This window comes from Centruroides vittatus, unplaced genomic scaffold (genome assembly GCF_030686945.1).
Source record: "Centruroides vittatus isolate TY-2023 unplaced genomic scaffold, ASM3068694v2 contig_1078, whole genome shotgun sequence".
Taxonomy (NCBI): domain Eukaryota; kingdom Metazoa; phylum Arthropoda; class Arachnida; order Scorpiones; family Buthidae; genus Centruroides; species Centruroides vittatus.
In genome coordinates this window covers 595,953-617,222 of record NW_027120693.1, presented here as the reverse complement: position 1 = coordinate 617,222, position 21,270 = coordinate 595,953, and the positions used below count along the sequence as shown (strand labels likewise).

At 38.8% G+C, this 21,270-nt stretch overlaps 2 protein-coding genes across 2 annotated transcripts; one reads left to right on the top strand and one right to left on the bottom strand.

Moving 5' to 3' along the window:
- Nucleotides 1-7,416: 7,416 nt before the first annotated feature.
- LOC136974321 (uncharacterized) lies at nt 7,417-10,749 on the bottom strand. Its single transcript, XM_067269179.1, has 2 exons — nt 10,731-10,749; nt 7,417-7,898 (listed from the first exon to the last, which is right to left on the bottom strand). Exons 1-2 carry the CDS (start codon nt 10,747-10,749, stop codon nt 7,417-7,419), a joined length of 501 nt encoding a protein of 166 aa, XP_067125280.1.
- A 1,656-nt stretch (nt 10,750-12,405) lies between these two features.
- Nucleotides 12,406-20,566, top strand: LOC136973946 (CUB and sushi domain-containing protein 1-like). Its single transcript, XM_067268721.1, is given in 4 exon segments — nt 12,406-13,266; nt 13,467-14,673; nt 14,675-14,944; nt 19,633-20,566. Coding segments are annotated over 3 exon segments (1,794 nt in total). The 5' UTR covers nt 12,406-13,266; nt 13,467-13,518; the 3' UTR covers nt 20,002-20,566.
- Nucleotides 20,567-21,270: the final 704 nt, after the last annotated feature.

Here is a 21,270-nt window from a genome sequence, read left to right as displayed (position 1 = left end):
AAATTGTGTGAATTTTGCTCAGGATCTTGTTTTCTACAATATTTCAACTTTCCTGAATTGAACTGGTGTATTTTAACTGATTTTACGAGTAATGCGTGTCGCGTCGTTTATCACGTCTACCGATTCAATATGGCGGAGGTTTACGAAAATAACTACTCTTTTCTTAAAAATACTTCTACTTTTACATGCATTTATTTAGAATAACATAAAATATATTATTTTTTTTCACAAGTATTTACTTGCAAGACGTATAGAAAATTGTACTAGAAGAGATTACAAAAGAGTAAAGACTATGTTAAAGGTCAGGAAGAACAATCGAAAGTTGTAAATTCCTTGCCTGAAAATCATAAATTAATCTATAAAAGAAAGGCAATGACGCTTAATACAAGGCAACATAGCATTGACACCTCGTAACAATACAAGAAGACACGAGAAATCAAATAAATCTTTAAGAATAATTAAACCATCTCCTCTTATGGATAATCTCCGTGAGAAATCTAAAGATTGCTTATAAGGATCCTCAGGATTAGCTAGATTGTTATTGATCTGGCTCATCAGTTAGGAGGAATATCTAAGGGTCTTCATAATCTTCAGGTTTTTTACAAGAGATCTTCAAGATCCTTACTTCATTTTCTCTTATTTGATTTCCTTATTAATGGAACAAATAAGAGAAAATGAAGTTTCGTAACATAATTAAATAATTAGTGATGAAAATTACTTCATATTTACTCATTTAAATCCATTCGGCTCAGTCGGGATCAAATAGAATAAAAGTGAGGTTTGGTTAACGCGATGCGAATTTTGTATCAAGATACTTAGAAAAGTCTCGATTGCCCAGTGTAATTGTAGTGAAAAATAGCCTTTCACTTGGCTAATTTGATGTTATGATCATGGTTTAAAGCTAAAGACAAATGGTCGAAGACAAATAACTAAGCACTAACAGTTTATAAGGCAGTGTCTGTGTAATTATTCTTGTCGACATTTAAGAGAAAATAATGATCCTGTATAAATCGTTATTTGTGTTTTCCGCAGAGACCAACATAATTGTAAATAGAAAAGGATAAGGCAACAAATATAGAGAATGAGAAGTCGAGTATTACATGTATAACGTACAGAGCAGCGACGTAAACAATACAGTTCGCTATGCAACGCTTCGGAAGATCTACGTTGGATGGTGAATTTTATAAAATAATTCTAAATCCACTGATCCACCATCATTTGTCCCGAAAATATTCAAAAACCGGCCACTATTTTGAATCTAATTAACCATGATCATGAAGAGTTATTCACGAAGAAACCAGTACGTAAAAGTTCCAAAAAATGAAGAAAAGTGACCCAACAATAGAAAATAAACAGTGATATTAGGAATAGATTTCAAACAAGCCAAGTATAAAACAAAAAAAGCGATATCCAATGGACCTGAAAAGGAAGTTAGGAAGAAAGAATTTGATAAAGTGTGCCATTCGCTAACACAATAACGAAACCCGAAAACCTTATACGAAGTAACGAAACCCGAAACCTTTATGTCTCAGTTTCCTTTCTTGTGTTATCGTTCTTCTCGCTAACTTCGCCACTTATCACCTAAGATTCTCTCCTCTAGCAAAGTAACCTTTATGGATCACCACGGGGCTTTCACGCGCTCCTCCGGTTTTCAAAAGGATAATAAAACAATGGATTAAAATTTATATATAATACTAAAAAGTGTATACCATAGATTGCAAAAGTTACTTTAACACCGTTGAAACATTTAGTAAAAGAAGATAGAATCAAGAAGGCGCTTTCAAGTTTTATGAGTACATCAATTTTTAAAAAACCTCTTGCAAGGTGCAACCGGTCGTCTTCCATGAAATTTCGATGACAATAATCTTGGGAAAGTAAATCCTATACGTTATTATGAGGTCAGAGTGTGGACTTATATTTCAGAGTGAGTAATTCTATTGTTTTTAGCAATCGTTCTTGCGAAATAATACGAGAAAATGAAATTGTTTTGAATGTTTCTTTCGTTGGCGATAATTGTGTAGATTGAGGTAAAACTATTCCTCGTATTGTAAAGGTTTCTTTACATTATAAAGGATCATTTCCTTCATATTATGAGTTATAACCATCCTATCCAGGTTCTTCATAAGAATTATCCCCAGGATTATGATTCCCGACTCATATTTCCAAGGATTATGATCCTGACCAGGTTCCTTCATAAGAATCATTAGCCCACGACCCACATTCATTAAGACTTATCATTCCACACCAGATTCCTCATGACAGTTATGAGCTCCAAACCCAGGTTATACATAATACAGAGCCTCCAAGAATTATGAGCCCTGGCCAGGTTCCTTCATAAGAATTATGCGCCCTAACCCAGATCCCCAGTATTATGAATTCAGGTCAGGTTCCTCACGACAATTATGAGCTCCTAACCCAGGTTATACGTAAGAATCATGTACCCTTACCCAGATCCCTCAAGAATTATTAGCTCTGAGCAGGTTCCTTCAGAAGAGCCACGAACTAGGTTCCTTATACGAATTATGAGTCCAAACCAGGTTCCTCGTGAGAGTTAATGAGCTCCCGACCCAGGATCCCCATAAACATTTGTAGTGGAGCACCCATTATGGGTTCTCTTCTAGCTCTTCATCACGTGCCCTTGTTGGCAGCACGTTTCCACCCCTATTCGTATACCTTTTATAATGTATGCTTGTATTTCCCGAAGACACCAAGGAATTATTTTTGTAAATTTTATTTTAAATTTTGGCAAAGGAGATTCTGTTAAAAATGGCGAGCTTGATAAATGATTACGCCATTTCTACTTGTTAATTTATTATCCACTTTAAACTTGGATGTTACGTAAAGTGAATATTTTATTTTTGGAATGTCTGGTTCTCGGTTTAAAGAAAAAAAAAGTTTGTCTAGAAACGATGCCAAATAAAATATTTAACGTATTAAATGTAGATAAAGTCGCAGCGCAGGTGTTTCTAGAAGAGTCACGAAATTATTATTATATATTTTTTTGGTTTAAACTAGTTGACAAACTAACCGACAGATGGCGCCACACGAAAGTAAATTCGATGCTGCTTTCTAGAACGCTCGTTCTAGAAACATTGTAGCAAATTCAAACCAGACAAGCGCTTGTTTCCGTTTAAGGGCGTAATGCCCCATTAGGGCAAGATGCCCCACATTATTAACGCTTCCAATTTTGCGGGTCTTTAAAGCATTGTTAACTTCTAATATTGCCGTGTTAATTATTAAGGTATCGGGGCATCTTTCCATCAATGGCCAATTATTCCTTTTCAATATTACCGAGTTGCCTGCTGCTTCGTAGAATATAACTTCCAAATATCTTTTGCAAGCGAATGATATTGATAGGAGCATATAAGAAGACTGGGGCATCTCATCCAGACAGGCATCTTCCCTCACTTTTCATATTTTCTCATGCAAATTTTGTTAGCATATAAACTTAAAAAAGTAATACGTGCTACATTCTTGATTATAAAAGCTTTTTTTCATTCAGTAAGATATCCACAGAGTCAAATAACCACTGGGGCATCTCTCCCCAAACTTTTCCTAATTTCTTATTATACGAATTATGATCGAATTAACTTTAATATACGAAAAGTAATTAAAGAAATAATGACATTCTCGATTATAAGGCTCATTTCATTCAGTAAGATATCCACGAAATATAAAGATCACTGGGGCGTCTCACCCCGAGTGGGGCATCTTCCCCCAAATTTTAAGAGATTTTCTCCTCTACCGAATTAACCACCAATACATTATAAAAACTGAAGAAAAGTGATAAAAATTCCTGATTATGGGGAATGAAATTCTCGAACTTCCAGGAATTAAAACCCCCGAAGTCATTTATAATAGAAAACACGACCATCTTGTGCAGGGGGTGGAGAAGTTTTGATAGTTTTTCGACTCCAAACAACCCCGAGTACGGATAAAAATCGATATTTAATCCATTTATTTATTTTATTGCTGTAAAATCGAAAATTAAAGTAGAAAAATTTTACCGGAGCAGCAAAACTAGAAAAACGAATTAATATATTGCAGAAAAGTAATTATAGAAAAAAGTTTATCAAGTATTTTGCCGCGCCTTCTCCTTTTTAAGTACTTAGAAAGGGAGGGGGGGACGGCACTCATACTCGCCTGGTGTGATTAATTCTTCCGTGTTTACTATTAATAGAATTCATATTCTTGAACGTGAATCCTGTCGTTCACAAGAGGATTGAATTGTTGACAACTTTCGATCTTGTTTTCTCCAGAGACTCCCTTGTTTCCTGTAGGAAACGCCTCTGTTTCTAAATATAGAGAGGATGCTCCCTCTCACGTGCTGGTGTGTGTTCACTTCTACTATAGAACATCCTCACTTAAGGTTATACATTACACTTTTAATCAATTATCAAATGAGAATATATTTGAGTTTAGTCCATGTACTGGGGCATCTTTCCCCCTTACTACTAGAGTTTCTTGTACTGTACTTATGAATAATGTATAAACTGTACAAAACACGATTAATGAATAATTTGTTGAGGCAGAAAAGGAGAGACGACCGAAGAGGAAAGATGCCCCACTATCTATAAGTTAATAGATGGCGCGGATAGAATAGGAATGCTTTTAAGTAAACGTGGATGTCACTCTCGCTACTTATGTTTGTTTCTTCTATAAAACGGTTAAGTTCGTACACTGGGGCATCTTTTCTTAGTGAGGCATTTCTCCCGTTACTACGGTACGTTGTACTTAATAAGCAGTGCATACTATATAACATTAATTAGCAATAAGTTTTATAAAACAGAGAGGAAGAGATGCCAAAGGAGGAAAGATGCCCATTCTTTTCAGTTTTTAACTTAACAAATGGTGCAAACAGGCTCCTCGTTTACTTAGAAACAACCAGAAACGTGCGTGACAACGACCAGGTGTCGGAACGCTTCACAACCGCGAAATTTGGGGAAAAATCGAATACGATTCTGTCCTTAACATAATAAACTGTCAATATTGATGACCCGCGTATGGGGGAACCATCATCTGTTGACCCAATTTCCTTCACTAACACAACACGAACCACAAAGTGTAACTTGAATCCTACCCATTAGTAGCATTAGTAAACAGTGAACACACATTTTTCTAAGCACGAGCTCTCTGTTCATTAAGATGACGTTCGAGTACATATGGTACATAACCTTATCTGGGTCTGGTGTCAAGTTAAATCTGATAAAAAAAAAAAAAGAAATCCCCCTTAGTATTGCATGGTTCAAAGACCCTAAGGTTGGAAATTCGTGTGTAAATGGGTAACGTTTGAAGTAATAATTCTTTACAATTTACTAAATTAAATTAATATTCGCGTGGTACAGGAGATTGCGGATTTGGTACCGAATGTGGTAAAGTAATCCCCAGCGTTGCGCTAAATCACTCTACTTTCGAAAGTTCCATTTAATATAAAGGCCTATAGGATAAGTGGGTAAAGATGCCCTTACTGTTGGGATGCCCCGCCGGTTTTTGGCTCTATATGAATTATTATTGCGTATTTAAGTGAGTAAACGCTAAATCCTGAACAATTAGCGATTGTAAACTAGAAAAATTGGGTGAAGATTCCTTCGCGGGTGTGATGCCCCACTTGTTTTTTGATCTAAACAACTTATTATCGCGGGTTTAGTAAATAAAACCTAAATTCTACACAACTGGAAATTGTAGATTAGAAAAGTGAGTGAAGACGCCCCAGCGGGTGTGATGCCCCAGTGTTTCGTTCTATACGCATTATAACTGCATATTTAGTGAGTAAAACCTAAATCCTGGACTATAACTAATTGTAGATTAGAAAAATGAGTGAAAATGCCCCAGCGGGTGTGTTGCCCCACCGTGTTTTCGTTCTTTACGCGTTATAGTTGCATATTTAGTGAATAAGAACTATTATTTCTAAGCAAATAGGTATTGTAAATTTGCAGTTCATATACAAGCAAGACCGTAAACGGCATTTAATCGTAATTTCGTAACTGTAAACAACATTAAAATTAATTAAACGACTTAATAAAAGTTATAATTTTGTAACTATGATTAGTTTATTGTGATTTAAACATAATAATTTGAATTTTATGAGCCGTCATAAGCGAGAATTGACTGAAACGGTTACGTCATTTTCTCTTTAAGTATCACATAGGATAACAATAATAATAATAATTATACAAAAAAGTAGGACAATTTAATAAAAGTTTGGCTATTAAACGTAAATTAATAGGTTACTTTCATTTGGGATCGGAGAATTGTTACGCTTCCGGTTACATTTAATGAAAAAAATTCGTTTGTTACGTTCACGGTTAAACTAGAGAAGATATTATTACATTTGAGATTAGATAAAAGCTGTTACGTTTTCAGTTAGACCGGAGGCAGAATTGTTACGCTTTTTAATTAAAAATTGTGGAAGAACTGTTACGTTTTCTGATTAAAGCTGAGGAAGAGCTGTTACACCTTAAACACTTAAAAAAAAGTTACGAATTTTTAACCCAAGATATTCTTCACGACCACAAAGCATTATTAATTAAATATCGAGATCCGTTCGTTTGTCTGTCCGGATCGATAAAGCCATTTAGAGATGAGGCTCGTAACATATCTAAGTCCTTGCGAAACAAGTACAGTTTTCCAGAGGGGGGTTATAATTCTTTTAACTAGACATTTTATCATTTATTGCCTCTTTTGGTGTGTTTAGAGAGAAGAAATATCGTGCTTAACGGGAGTATTTGTCTATCTTTAAGTGCCTTTTAATAGTTTTTAAAAGGTCAACAACCTGTAGGCCAAAGCGATATAACAATAAAAACAATAATAGGTGTTGAAAATAACTTGGCGCCATATTAAAATTATTTAAAGTTCGAAAATAACTTGGCGTCATGTAATGGCTCCTTTGTTTTCAAAACAATAATTTCTGTGTTTAAACAATTTTATCCCGAGCCTTTTCTTGTTAATCGACTGAGAAAATAGATTTTGTACAGTCCAAATATCAAATTGATCCAATTACGGTGTTCTGGTAACAATACGCTGTACACATCCAACTGTTTAATTCCACAGATTTTCTTACATACGACCATTCAAAATCTACAGTTGATCTTATGAGCCTACTAGATCCATGCTCCTTTCTACAGATGAAACCACTAGATCCACGCTCCTTTCTACAGATGGAATCACTAGATCCACGCTCCTTTCTACAGATGGAATCACTAGATCCACGCTCCTTTCTACAGATGGAATCACTAGATCCACGCTCCTTTCTACAGATGGAATCACTAGATCCACGCTCCTTTCTACAGATGGAATCTACTAGATCCATGCTCCTTTCTACAGATGGAATCACTAGATCCACGCTCCTTTCTACAGATGGATCTACTAGATCCACGCTCCTTTCTACAGATGGAATCACTAGATCCACGCTCCTTTCTACAGATGAATCACTAGATCCACGCTCCTTTCTACAGATGAATCTACTAGATCCATGCTCCTTTCTACAGATGGAATCACTAGATCCACGCTCCTTTCTACAGATGGCTCTACTAGATCCACGCTCCTTTCTACAGATGGAATCACTAGATCCACGCTCCTTTCTACAGATGGATCTACTAGATCCATGCTCCTTTCTACAGATGGAACCACTAGATCCACGCTCCTTTCTACAGATGGATCTACTAGATCCACGCTCCTTTCTACAGATGGAACCACTAGATCCATGCTCCTTTCTACAGATGGATCTACTAGATCCACGCTCCTTTCTACAGATGGAACCACTAGATCCATGCTCCTTTCTACAGATGAATCTACTAGATCCACGCTCCTTTCTACAGATGGACCACTAGATCCACGCTCCTTTCTACAGATGGACCCACTAGATCCACGTTCCTGTATAGAGATGGGCCTACTAGATTCTCCGCATCAGTCATAAGATATAAATTAATGCCCAAATAAGCCTGGATCATCGAGAAATCCACTTGCATCTTTCGAATCATCACGACAACTTAACGAATTATCTCACATCATCCCCTAACGTCTGTAATTAAAAGCGCACGAATCGCATCTTCTTCATCATCATACACCTGTCATCAAAGGACTTCGAATTACATTAATAATAGTTGCATGACGATGATGCAAAGATTCGTGAATTGCACCACACCATCATCATCGTAACCTACGCTTTGTCAATCACGCCTGAAACATCATGGATCATCATAGAACTGAACCTGCCCTATTGAATAACGTAACGTCTCATCATCTACACGAAAATAAAAGATTTAGATATAGAATCATCTGATCCTCTAAATTGTGGTCACTTCATCATCCTAGTTGACGGGTTGGAAAGTTTATATTCCATCTCTAATTAAATTTTTTCATCATCAATTCTCCTAGAAAAAACGAGAGAGATTCTCTTCTCTAGAATAAATTCTCCATCGATTTTCTCCACTGAAAAACATCGTTTAATTAATTAATGTTTGGACTGGCGTAACCAACCTGGAAATTATGGAAAAGACCTTGGATGTCGTCACGAACCTGTCTTGTACGGACAAGGTGGCGAGGGAAGAATGGGGGCCGAAAATTAATTTGAAACGTCAAAATTCGGTTACGGAAACGTATAAGGGAAAGCGTTACGCTTTCAGTTATGTTTTCAATAGAAATGGTTACGTTTCCGGTCAAATTTGAAAAGAAATCGTTACATTTTCGATCGGGTTACCTGTTTTGTTAAGCTGAAGAAAGATTTGTTACGTTTTTTTTTGTTAAAGTTACGCTTTTGTTACATCGAGGGAAGAATTTTTACATATTTTTTGTTACATTAGGAAAAGAATTGTTACGTTTTCGATTAAACGAGAGAGAGAGAATCGTAACGTTTATGACTAAACAAGGAGAAAACTTGTTACGCTTTCGATCTAATCGGAGAAACAAATGTTATTATATTTCTGGATAAAGTGGGTAAGAATTGTTACGGTTGTTTATTTTTAAACTGGAGAAATAACAGTTACGTTGTTGGTTAAATCGAAGGAAGAATTGCTACTTTTTCGATAGAAACGGAGAAAAATTGTTACCTTTCCTACTAAAAGGCAAAACATGTTACGTTAGTGGATATATAGAAGAGAGGGAAGCTTTGTTACTCAGGTAGTTTGTAGTTGGGTCATAAAGTCGATTGTGTTGTCGATTGTAAAGCACAATAACAAGTAGATGTGTTACGAGTGGAGCACAATCATTAAACTCGCGTATGAAATTCTCCCTATGCTCTTGTTACGTTGAATTTGTCCTCGGGCAACACTCGTTACACCTGGAGTCTTTCGTAATATACGAGTAGATATTCCTGGCGTAACATCTGCCCGTTCGATAATTATAAAATGGGTAATTTTTTCGTCTTTCGCGTGTTGTGAATTAACTACAGAATTGAGGAGAATTGTTACGCTTTTGGCCATATTATAGAAAAGACCTTGCTTCCGCTATATTAACAAATGAATTGTTACGATTATTGCGTTCTCTAGAAGAGACGGAAGGAAAATGTTACGCTTTCTAGCAAGAGAACGTTACGTTCTCTAGCAAAGGAGGAAATGACACTATCTTCTCCAGCAGAAATGAAGTAATTGCTACATTTCTTGTTGACTTATCTATTTACAATGTAACGAATTTCAACGAAGCGTAACAAAATGCATTATCGAATTACGTTACGTTTAAAAAAATATACGAACTTATTATCGATCGAAACTTCATTATTTATCAAAAACGTTCTCTCTTTACCTACGAAAATTTGCTTAAAGCTATAAAATAATCGATCAAGTTACTCAAAAAAAAACTTTTGTTACGTTTACGTTAAATTGAAAGAAAAGCATTTTATGACGAAAGGATTATTCGCTTTTGCCAGAAAACGTAACAAAACTTTTTACGTTTTATAATTAAAGCTAAAAACAATTGTTACGCAGTCTGAAAAAGATTAAATTGAATTGTTACGTTCTCTAGAATAGTTTAAAAGGATGGGTTTTCTAGTAAAAACAAAGATTATGTTTCCTAGCAAATACGAAGTAAATTGTTACGCTTTTTTGCAGAGTTCTAAAGGGCTGTTACGTTCTCTAGTAAAGACGAAGAGAGTTTGTTACGTTTTACAGCAAGGTTTAAAGAAGTATTACGTTCTTTAGTCAAGACGAATTGTTACGTTCTATGGTAAAGACAAAAATGGTTTGTTAAGTTCACATAGAGAAGAAGAGGAATTTTTACGTTATGGTAAAAACAAAAGATTGTTACGTCTTCTGACAGAGTCGAAGAGGATCATTACATTTCTTGGTAAAGACGAAAGGTGATTGTTACGTCCTCTAATGGAGACGAACAGAAATTCTTACGACCTTTACCAAGTACAAAAGAGACCGTTACGTTAGCTAACGAGGCAAACGAATAGTTACGTTTTCTAACAGCAAACGTAACAATTCATTTGTCTTTTCAAAATATTACCTCGGTTCGTAACCGGAAGAGTAACAAAGTTTCATCTACGGGAATTATTAAAGCGGAAACATTTTAATTTTCTCTAACAAATGCAATTTATGGAAAAAATTTAGATGTATCTTCGTTTGTTACGCGTAACGCATCTCTAGTATATCGAGTAACGCATTTGGTATAAATTTCCACGAAAATGAAGCGCATTTTCTCCTTCTCCGCTGATGACAACGTAACGGAGATATCGCCTACTCTTCGCCTTTTTCTGCCTAAGTTACGCACACAAATTAGAAACGTCCTCTTACCTGGCAACGGTTGCGCCATTTTGTCGACTAGGAACGACATATGATACTAAATTTAACACAGATTTCTGTCCCGAATTACCCCGGTTTCAGTTACGCTACAACGCAACGAATTTTGAAAATACATTTGTGTTACGTTAGGCTATTTAATTCAACGTTACAACAAATATATAGAAAACTTAACAATGTGAAACAGTAACGTAACTGAAATCATTGTTCCGAATTCCCCACGTATAATTAAGTCACGTGTTTAACGGGCGCATTTCTTAGAATAATCAATAAACGTCACCCCCACATTTCTGTAATTGTAAGGTGTGGCAATTTTTACAAGGATCCCCCTGTAGTTTCCGGAATGACACGTGTATACGCAACAATTAATTTGGTAAGGTTATAGACAATTTAATTACCAAAATAGATGGAGGGGGAGAATACCAAATTAACGTTATATGAAGGGGGGAATTGGCCAGTCCTTATAGAAGAATGTCGTGACGCTTGTTAAATTTGCAACACGATCGTACGTCACTTTTTTCCACGAGTGACATAAAAATAGTTTTTAAGTGTTTACGTCAAGATCTTGTCTATCACCCCCCGTTTCTATTATTAAACACGAACTCGGAGGGGGGCGATTTGCTGCCATTACGTCCGCTTTTGGTAGTGTTCGTCCTCATCATTTTCTGCCATTGTTACGCCTTGCGTATCTCAATACGTAAGCCAATTTGTTAGTAAATTGGATCGTTCCTTGGCGTAAACACACTTGTAACGTCATAAAAGCTGGGGGGGCAGACGACTCTCGTGTTTGGATCCCTTCCCCAGTCCGGAATAGTAATTTGGACGAGGGGCGTGAAACGTCACTTCCGTTTTACTCGAACACAAAGCCGAAAGTAGGAGTTAATGTCTGTAGACTCGACCTCCGACCCGGTGTCATTAGTTCTGTATTATATGGAAGCCGCGGTTTCCAGCACGCGTCTACGTCACAAAATGGACAGAAAACGAAACAATTCGGCTATTGTCGTACCAGATGACGAACTTTGACCTTGGCCACTCGGTACCGGTTTTTATGGCTAAGCATTAGATAAAACTCTCGGCAAGTTACGCCTATATGAGGGGAAAAAAAACGTAACAGAAATATTGTGAGAGAGGCGAAATTCGATCCTCGGATCTCGCGAGACTTTGCTTCACGGACACACGACACCCTCCTTTGACACTAAACAGTTTTTTTTTTAAAAAGTCGTTTGTAATGCGAAAGAACGACGTGTCTCGAGTGTTTATCGACTCGACACTTAATGTTATGTTGTGTTACTGGGAAGTAACACGAGTTATGTGTCGTAGATGCTGAAGAAGGAGAAATCAAGTATGTACTGTACCTTGTTTACATCTTCCACTTCAATACAGTACCTCGCTGCTGGTACATAGATATGTACCAGCAGCACGATGCTGTATTAAAGCGGAAGATGTAAACGAGGTACGTAGATATGTACCAGAAACGAGGGATGTACAGTACTTGGTGAGGCACCACCATAAAAGAGAAGGGTGTACTTGGGGATGAAGCATGAGAGGAAACATGCACTTGGTGATGGCGCGTGCATAGGAGAAAATGCACTTGGTGATGTTGCATAGAGAAAAAGGTGCACTTGGGAATGGAGCACTCGGCGAGGGAACATACGAGAACAGATTTATTTTCGATGGAGCATAACATAATTATACACATTTTCTGACAGAATACACCAGAAAAGATAGAACCAGCGATAAAGCATAGGAGAAGAAACGATTCTAAAGCAGGAAACGGTGCATTTGGAGACAGCATAATAATAAAGCGGCAGGTGACGACCAATCTGGTGTTAAAACTGGTAGATAACGAGGACAGAGAAGGAAACAAGCGGGTTTGCAGCACACGATAAGAAATGTAGGCGATGCGAGAGCAACGAAACTGAACACGTCGAGGGGGAGGGAATACGAGAAGAAAAACCAGAAAAGAACGCGCCGTAAATAATGAAAATAAAAAAAGTGCGTCGAGATACGACTAAATCCCAAAAACCCTTTGACCCGATAACCTTTCGCCACGCCATCCAAGGTCACGTGCACCGGAGGAAAACATCGGAGTCGCTCGAACGAGGATAAAGGTTGAGCCTCCAGACACCCCTCGCGGTTACGCGCAGACGGCGTCGAGCCCCGAAAATGGGGTTTCGAGGGATGAAGGTGCCGGAGGAATATTATGGGATGGATGCTCTGGCAATCTCCGTAATACGGAGGAGGAGCGAAACGAGTTTTTCCGATCGATACGGAGGCGAGAAACACCAGGCGTCACACCCAACCGTCTCTGACGTCACCGCCCCGTCCGGTCTGTGTTCGAGGTTGCGTTTCGGCGCATGCTCGACTGGCGGACGGCCGTATGACGTCTTCGGTGGAAGAGGAGCGACCATGGTGGTCGAGAGCGTCATAAATGCCCCTCGCTCGGCCGCCTCGTCCAAAAGCAACGTCGTCTTCCTTCGGAGGAGGCTCCTCTGACACACTTTAAAACTCTGGCGTAGCGTCCGATGAGGTAAGTGTTGCCAGTCGGCGCCCCGAGGGGGTTTTTTCTAAATTTTCTTATGCCCCTTTCGCCCTCTCGGTACCCCCTAGAGGTTGGGAGGATTTCGATGCAGTTGCGACCCCCCGGACGGAAGAGTGGCATCCCTTTCTAAGATGGGGTGCCGCCTTCCGAGCCACACGCTCGAGTTTGATTCTCCTCTTCTCTTCCAGATGCCGCATGTCGATGTCTTAGGGGTTTATCGGTAGTTTCGTATCACTCGCCATGTCTACATTCGTCCACATCTGCTTGTGTTTGATGGCCGTCTGTTGGTCTTCCGCCCTGGAACAGTGTGGCGACATAAGATTCGGCGTTCGTTCCGGGGTCATCAGATTGCCCGACCTTTCGGGTCAGCTCGTGGAAGACCTCAACTGTTCCTGGACCTACACGGCACCCCCGGGTCACAAATTATTAGTCAAAGTGGACAGCGTGCAGTTGCCATCTATAAACGTCAGGACGTCATCGCTCCAGTTGTACGTCGACGAACAACGATACGACATTCCACGTAACTGCGTCCAGTGTTTGAGGGAGATGATAGGGGGCAAGAAACTCAAGGTGACGTTCGTCTCCCTCGTCCGACCCTTCTCGGTGGATAACGTCTCTTTGGAGGGGGATTTCGTCCTCTCCTCTCAGACCGTCGGATCCTTCCAAGTCAGATTCAAGTCGTTCGATCCTTATCGCTGCGATAAACCCAAAGCGCCGGATAACGGATACGTCATCGATAAGGGATGGAAGCTTCACCAGGAAATTACCTACCACTGCAACCCCCCCTATGATCTAGTAGGAGATGCCAACGCTACCTGCACCGTACTGGAAGAGAATCCCGTGCCGGATTGGAACGTACCACCCCCAAAATGCATCATCCGTAATTGCAGCAAAGGTACCATACGAAGGGAAGCGGGAGCGGGCGCCATAGCCCATCCAGGTTATCCCATCCGCATCCTGCTTCCTCCCACCCCCTGCCTGTGGGAGATTGAGACTAAATCGGGGCACATACGAGCCATACTCACCTACCTCAGAAACCCGAGTGGAGACAAACTCGAAAGGTCCACGCGCGTGGCACTGTATGATGGCTCGACGTCCAACCCTATCGTCCCTAGCCACGACGCCGGACAACCGTTCAACTTCACCACTCGATCCAAGAAACTCATCGTCCAGTACTCAAGTGCCCAGGAGAAGAGGGAGGGAGGCAAAGTTGGCTTCTATCTGGAATACTCTGCAGTCGAGAGCTCTTGTCCCGATCCCGGTTCTCCCGCCAATGGCGAAGTGGTGGCTTACGGTTTGACCGTGGGATCGATCATCTCCTTTAGATGCTCCAGCGGATACATTCTGGTGGGAGAGTCACACGCTGAGTGTCTGTCCAGTGGACACTGGAGTGCTGGCCAGGCCCACTTGCGAGGGTCCGGTTTCTGCCCCGTTCGAGACTCTACTGACTGTTTCTAATCGCAGTGATACGGTCACTTCCAACTTCACCGAGACCCCTCCCCCTTCCAAGCCTACAACGGCGCCCAAAAAGAAGTATAAACTCGTACCCAGTGTCAAATCTCCCACCAAGCCTCCTGCCATCCTACCGAAGGGTACCCCCGTTCATAACACTCAAGACATGATCGACAAGACCCCAGAAAAGCCACTAACAGAAGGGAAAAGTGGGGTAAGTACTCATTTTACTCGTTTTTCGTACACCCCCCCGATTATATTTATAACACCAGAACGAACGAGTCGCAAGTTTCGTAACCGCGTGAACACCCTAAAAAACACCCGATTTTCCTCGTGTCGCGCAAAAAATTGTAGCGAAGTTGCCTGAATCGTGTTCCTTTGTTACGTAGGATGCGTGCCCCCCTGCGATATTCCGGGAAGCTGCAATTGTTCGGATAAACGACTGCCGACTCGGCGCACTCCCGAAGGCGATACTGGTTATGCAGGTTCACAACCCCCGACCGTAAGCGATGTCGAGCGGATCGGCCTGGTTTTCCACCCCTCTTATAGCTCTTGGGACACAAACAAGCGGCGCAGTTAGTTGACCCGGGTTGATGACTCATTCTCCTTCCATTCTCCCCCCCTTGACAGGTGGTTTCGAAATCGCAGCTGCATTGAGGTCTAAAAAAAGACATTTCTTACGACTGTTGTCGCAAGATTCGACTCGAATTCTATCAGTATATTTAGTTTAATACCTGTTTATCCTCCCCCTCTACCTGTTGCATTGTTTACGGATAACGTAACACTGGATCTACCCATCCAAGACTGGCTATTACGAGTAAACAACAGCTAAAGTGGCTTATACAAATACAGGAAACACGAGAATATCGTGTAGATGTATCGTAACGTTTAACTGTTAGCTAACATTGTCGACTGTAAAGCAGCCAAAGGGTGTAGTCTGTATCATAAAACAATAATTTCAAGTTACATTGATGATGTGACTCGATTAATGTTCTAAATTGGAACTCAGAAAATTATGGCTAGGTTGGGTGTGGAGCTGCCAAGTGAACTCACGACGGTCGATAGACCGTAGCTGTCTACATAAACGAATATAAATAAATAAAAAAAATGTGACGTAGTGTTTACTATTCTGTGACTGCTTTGTTGTTCCTGGAAAAATATCAAGTGCTGTTAAAATTCGAGGTCGTTGCAGTTTAAAAAATAAAAATTCAGTACACGAACCAAAATAGAGAAGCGAAATTGGTGTAACGTATTTTCCTAATGGTTTCTATAGTATTTAACGTAACGAGAGTTACGTTTGTTTGCCGTTAAACGTAACTGAAAATCGAGAATAATTCGAGCCACGAAGCGAAGAAATGATATTTTTTATACAAAATGTCGAAAAAATTATTCTTTTTATTGATGTCGCATTACGATAAGGTCATTGTCAAAATACAATTGGTCAATAATACAAAAGTCTGTCTGAGTTGTCGTCCGTTTTATTGTATTCTACTTTTGTTCACAAACTGAATTTAAACATCGTCACCATTCCCTCCATTGACGACGATTTATTTATTTTTAAACAAGGTTTTTTTGAATGGAAACTTCTCTGTTTACACATCAAGGAGCTTTAGAGACACGATTCAAACATCTCGTTGTATTTCACGCAATTTTATTGATACTATAGAACATCTATATAAACTAAATGCACAATGAATCTATAAATGGTGCAGTACCAGATTCATCCTGATCCCTCTGAAGATAAAGCTGCTCTCTCCTTTTTTTCTTTGGATTCAAATTTAGACAGGAATTTTTTCTAAGGAATGAAATTCCTCTGAAGCACCTGCCATTGAATTTAATGGGTTCTTTTTAAGCGTGTAAATGCTGGATAGCATTTCTAACTTATAAACGAACTGTCTCATGATTTATTTCACAATTTATTTGATTAGCAAGAGAGATTTTAAAACTTTCCGTCACCATCGTGTAACAGAAGAGCAGCTTTGTTGACTTATCGACATCATCAAAATGGATCTTCTGGGAATCAAAATGGCTCCATTCTAGTTAATCGGTTCGCATAACAGATTTACAGCTCAACAAACATCTACAGAATGTTTTTTCCCCTCATATTTTAAAGTTAGAACATCGATTCGGTTACGTGTTCCTCTGTAAAAAAAAGAGATCCTACCATAAACAACGTGCCAAGACAGCAAAAGATGGCCGCACAAGTAAAGAAAAACATGTCACGGAGGCAAAAAAGTGTTGCCAAACGTGTGTAAGCAAATAAAAAGTGTGCACTAATGTTGCCGGACAAATCAAAGAGAGAGAGGAAAAAAAAATCTGAATTCCAGACACATGGATCTGGGAGGAACCAAGTTTACTCTAACAAAAGAACCGATCTGCTAAGTAAACAAAGCTTATCCTCATTGACTAATCATGAGAAAAATTCCAAATTGGAGAAACAAAATTGGGTTAAAGTAGAGAAAGTCGAGCTCTACAAATAATAATAAAAAATTTTCAAACAGATCGTTTGTTTCCCATATTTTACGAAATTGTGTTTGCCCTGTAGAAACTGTAAACAGTGAAATGTTTCGGTGCAATGTCTAGAAATTCTGTTTAACTTTAGCACGGAACTTCCTAGTCAACAAGGAAATCGCACGGTAAATAGAGTTGCACAATGAGGATTATCGATAACAATCGGTTCCATCCATCAAAATCTGGCAGAAGGCACAATGGAGGATCGATATTTTTCGTTGGTTGTTGCAACTCCCTACTCTTTAATCTGCACTTTAACTACTCTATGGAAGATTTGGAAGAGGGGGAAAAAGTATCGATTTTTTCTCTATTTTAACTCGAAAAAATTAAGTTTTATAGAGGATTATGTGTACTTTTATTATATATAATGATAATATTTACAGATAAAAGAAGTTTAGAATAAAAAAAAATAATTTATGACACGTTTCAATACGTGAACCCATAAAAATGACTTTATGTTATGCGGAATTAACGCTATTATATACGAGTTTTTTCGATTCCAAGAGAATTTTTATTGTTATTCTCTCTTAGAATTCATTATTTGCAACAATTTTCGTCTATTTTGTTGTGTTTTTTTATGGAATTTGTCGTGTGGTTAAGTTTTTTTTTATAGTTCTAGATTCTAGAACTGTATTCAACTGCATTGGTATATTTGGTTGCAACAACACTTTACTCCATTTTTTGCGTTATTTTCTAGCAAAATAAACTTCCTTCTAGCCTCATATTTAATATTCTACTATTTGCAACAGTTTACATTAATTATCTTCTTCAATATTTATCGTTGCAGCTAATTTCTTCTTCGAAATATTTGCAAGAACTTTAAGAAATATGCAACAATTTCTATCTGTATAACTGCGAGTAAACGTGCAAGTTTATGATGAATTTGCAACTTTTTAATTGCAATTACACGGCTTTTCACGCATTCTTTAAAAGGGGGCAATTCTTCACAAAATCTTCGGGATGATGTTGCATAAATGTGGATTTCTTTTAAAAACCGGATCAATATTTCTGCACCAGCATCACTCCCCGATTTCATTTTCTTGTTAAAATAACAGCAAAAAAATAAACAAAAAAAATTCTCGTTTAATTTATGGATCTGTTGCAGCGAACTCCAATTACCTTGTTACTCGAGGGTGCTTATATAACTCTGTTTCTCATCAGTTATTTTGTAGCATTTCAAATTGCAACAATTCCTGCTTTATCCCCCTGAACCGCACTCGAATTTAAGAGAAAGAAGTATTTTGTATTCTTCTCTGGTCGCCGTTTACGAGTGTACAAAATAGTCTTTTGCTTCTCACAATTTCTTCCAGCATCCTCGAGAATCCCGGGAGAATTTAAATGGCGAATAATTTTTGGAAAAGTTATTCCGATCAAACCTCAATCCCCGCTTCCGTCCATAGGAAGAGCCATTTTATGAAGGTGTAAATCACTAAACCACAAAAAAGAAGATGAGGAATAATAATAAAATAACCTGAGAGAGAAGAATTTTGCTTCAAGACTTGCAAGAAAGATGGTCAAAGCTCTAGTTTTCTTCCTTAATTATGCCTTAATATACTTATTAAAGACGAGGAAAAACTGAGCCACAAACTCCATAAAATTATCAAGTATCCAATTCTTCGCTATGATGTACGATTTGTTGACGTTTTAATCGAAATAAATACGAATTTAAAGCTTTTTAAGTAATAAAAATGTTAGTTTTAATATAAAAATAATTATAATTTAAATTTTTCTTAACATTTTTACGAGTTATGACCAAGAGGAATCGCTCGAACATCTCGCTTAAAGTTGATAACGCTGTAACTTACCAATCTGTGGATCGCGATCTCCCTTTCTACGTCTTATTTAAGTAAATGAAAGGAAGTTGAGAAGCTCTGTAATAAGAACATGCGTAATTCACTTTTGTGATGTGATTTCTTATATGATAGTCTTCGTATATATTATATAATCTTCTCCCATAGCTTATACGTCATTTCGTGACTTGTCTGTCTCTAATATCACTAAATGTGAGATGATATCACACTTTTACGCAATAACACATTCCGAACGTTCTTAGCCATGCTGTATTTTTGAATCTTATGAAACAGCAAGTATGATCCTGTGGTTGTTGCGGTAAATATGTGTAATAGTATAAAAAATTGCATACATTTACTTGATTAGATCATAGCAGAATTGCATTTTAGAAAGTTAAAAACATTGCAAAGGGGTGCAATTTCTTAATGTCCTGTTGTAGAGGCAGAACCCTGATCCAGAAGGATGACCCTATTATAGACTTTTAGAGTTAAATCCTTCAAGATTTGACTTCAAAAACCTAATTGTAGATATCCTTCAGGGATTTGGGGTTAATTCCTCCAGAAGCAAAGGAGAAATTAATGAATTTACTCTTATTTTCAGCCAAAATCCGAGCCTCACCTACAACAGATTATACCTAAGGAGCCAAGCAAACCACGAGAGCATCAGAGACCGGAAATGGGACCAACCCAAGACGATATGGGGAAGAAGACAACACAAGTGGAAGGTGAAGAAGTAGGAGGATCCGAAGACGGGGATGGTGTAGAGTTCAGCTTAACAATGATCGTCATCATAGCCGGGGTGGCCGGACCATTGCTGATAGCTTTCGTAGTATTGGTGGTTTTGCTGATTTATCGAAAGCGTTACCCGGTACGAATGCGTTTTGGTAGAAAGTTCTCCACCTTCGAAAATCCCATGTACGTACGAAAAGACGCGCAACATCCTCGAGAATTGAAGAGGTTAACTACCTGAATGCCCGAGAGTTCCTCCGTGTTTTTGCAGTTCGTATTCGTTTATTTTATTGGTTTCGATCTTCCAAAAATGTCGAAGATTCCGCCGAACTTCCGTCGCAGCATCATCGATTCCGTGCCAATATCCGGAAGTACGTTCAACTTCCGCATATTTCCGTTCGAGAACGTGTGTACGTGTGTCCGAAATGGGTCCAAGGATCCGGTCGTGCCAATGATTATACACAGACACACACACACAAACATAAATATATATATACATATATATATCTACGTTCCGCGTCGAATGACGATTTTCCGCCCCACACGTGCGTGTCTGGCATCCCGTCACGCGTGACGAGCGTGGTATCCATCCCGAGCTCGTTTGTATTGGCCATAAGTATTTTTGTACGATGCTTCTCTTTTCAGTTGTGTACGTGTACGTTCCCTTCTCGATGCTCTTGTTTTTCCTCGTTCCCTCAAAAGATGTATTTTGTCAACATGAATGTACAGAACCGTTTTAACCATGTTTTTAAGAGAAAGTATCTTAGACTCGAATAAAGAATTGGACCAATACTTGTCTAAATGTACAGCTGCGTACTTATTGAATACGTTCTTTGTATATTTGTGAATGTAAGATTCAACCCCTCGCATAATGAGGTTCCAAATCCACCTCACAACTACTTTACTATCAAAACTCTACCTCAACCCTTCTAGCACCTACCCAATTTTACAGCCAGGGTTCCACTCTAATTCCAACAATATCTTTGAACCATGGTTTGAGAAATTCGAACATGATTCCTGAACAGAAAGTGAAGCCATTTCTTATAGGACATTCCCTGTAATGAACACGCGTAGATGTGTACAGAATACCATAGATTTAATATAGATATGTCTCTTCAGGATTCTCAGGATGAATCGAACATAGCAGGAGCATCCAATTTTCAAAGTTCATCTATCAAGGAAAACAGAGTGATGCGCTCTCTGATCATCAACGAAGCTATCGATTCGGAAATGACAGCCATATTTATTGCTAGAGTAGAAGATGGATCCTATTCCTTTCCCAGAATTGTCCCGATTAACGACAAGCTTTCAAATAATTCGAAAGGGGGCAACGTCCTGCAGTTTTAGGAAACACGATCGCGTGGTTAACCTTTAGCAAAGGCTTAAAATTCCTAGAAGAAAAACAGAGCTTGACAGTCATTACGGGAGGATATCGTTCTCGTCTATCATTCGCTTTATCAAAAGATGAAATCCTGATGTTACAGAGGTCTACACCAGGGAATTATCTAAC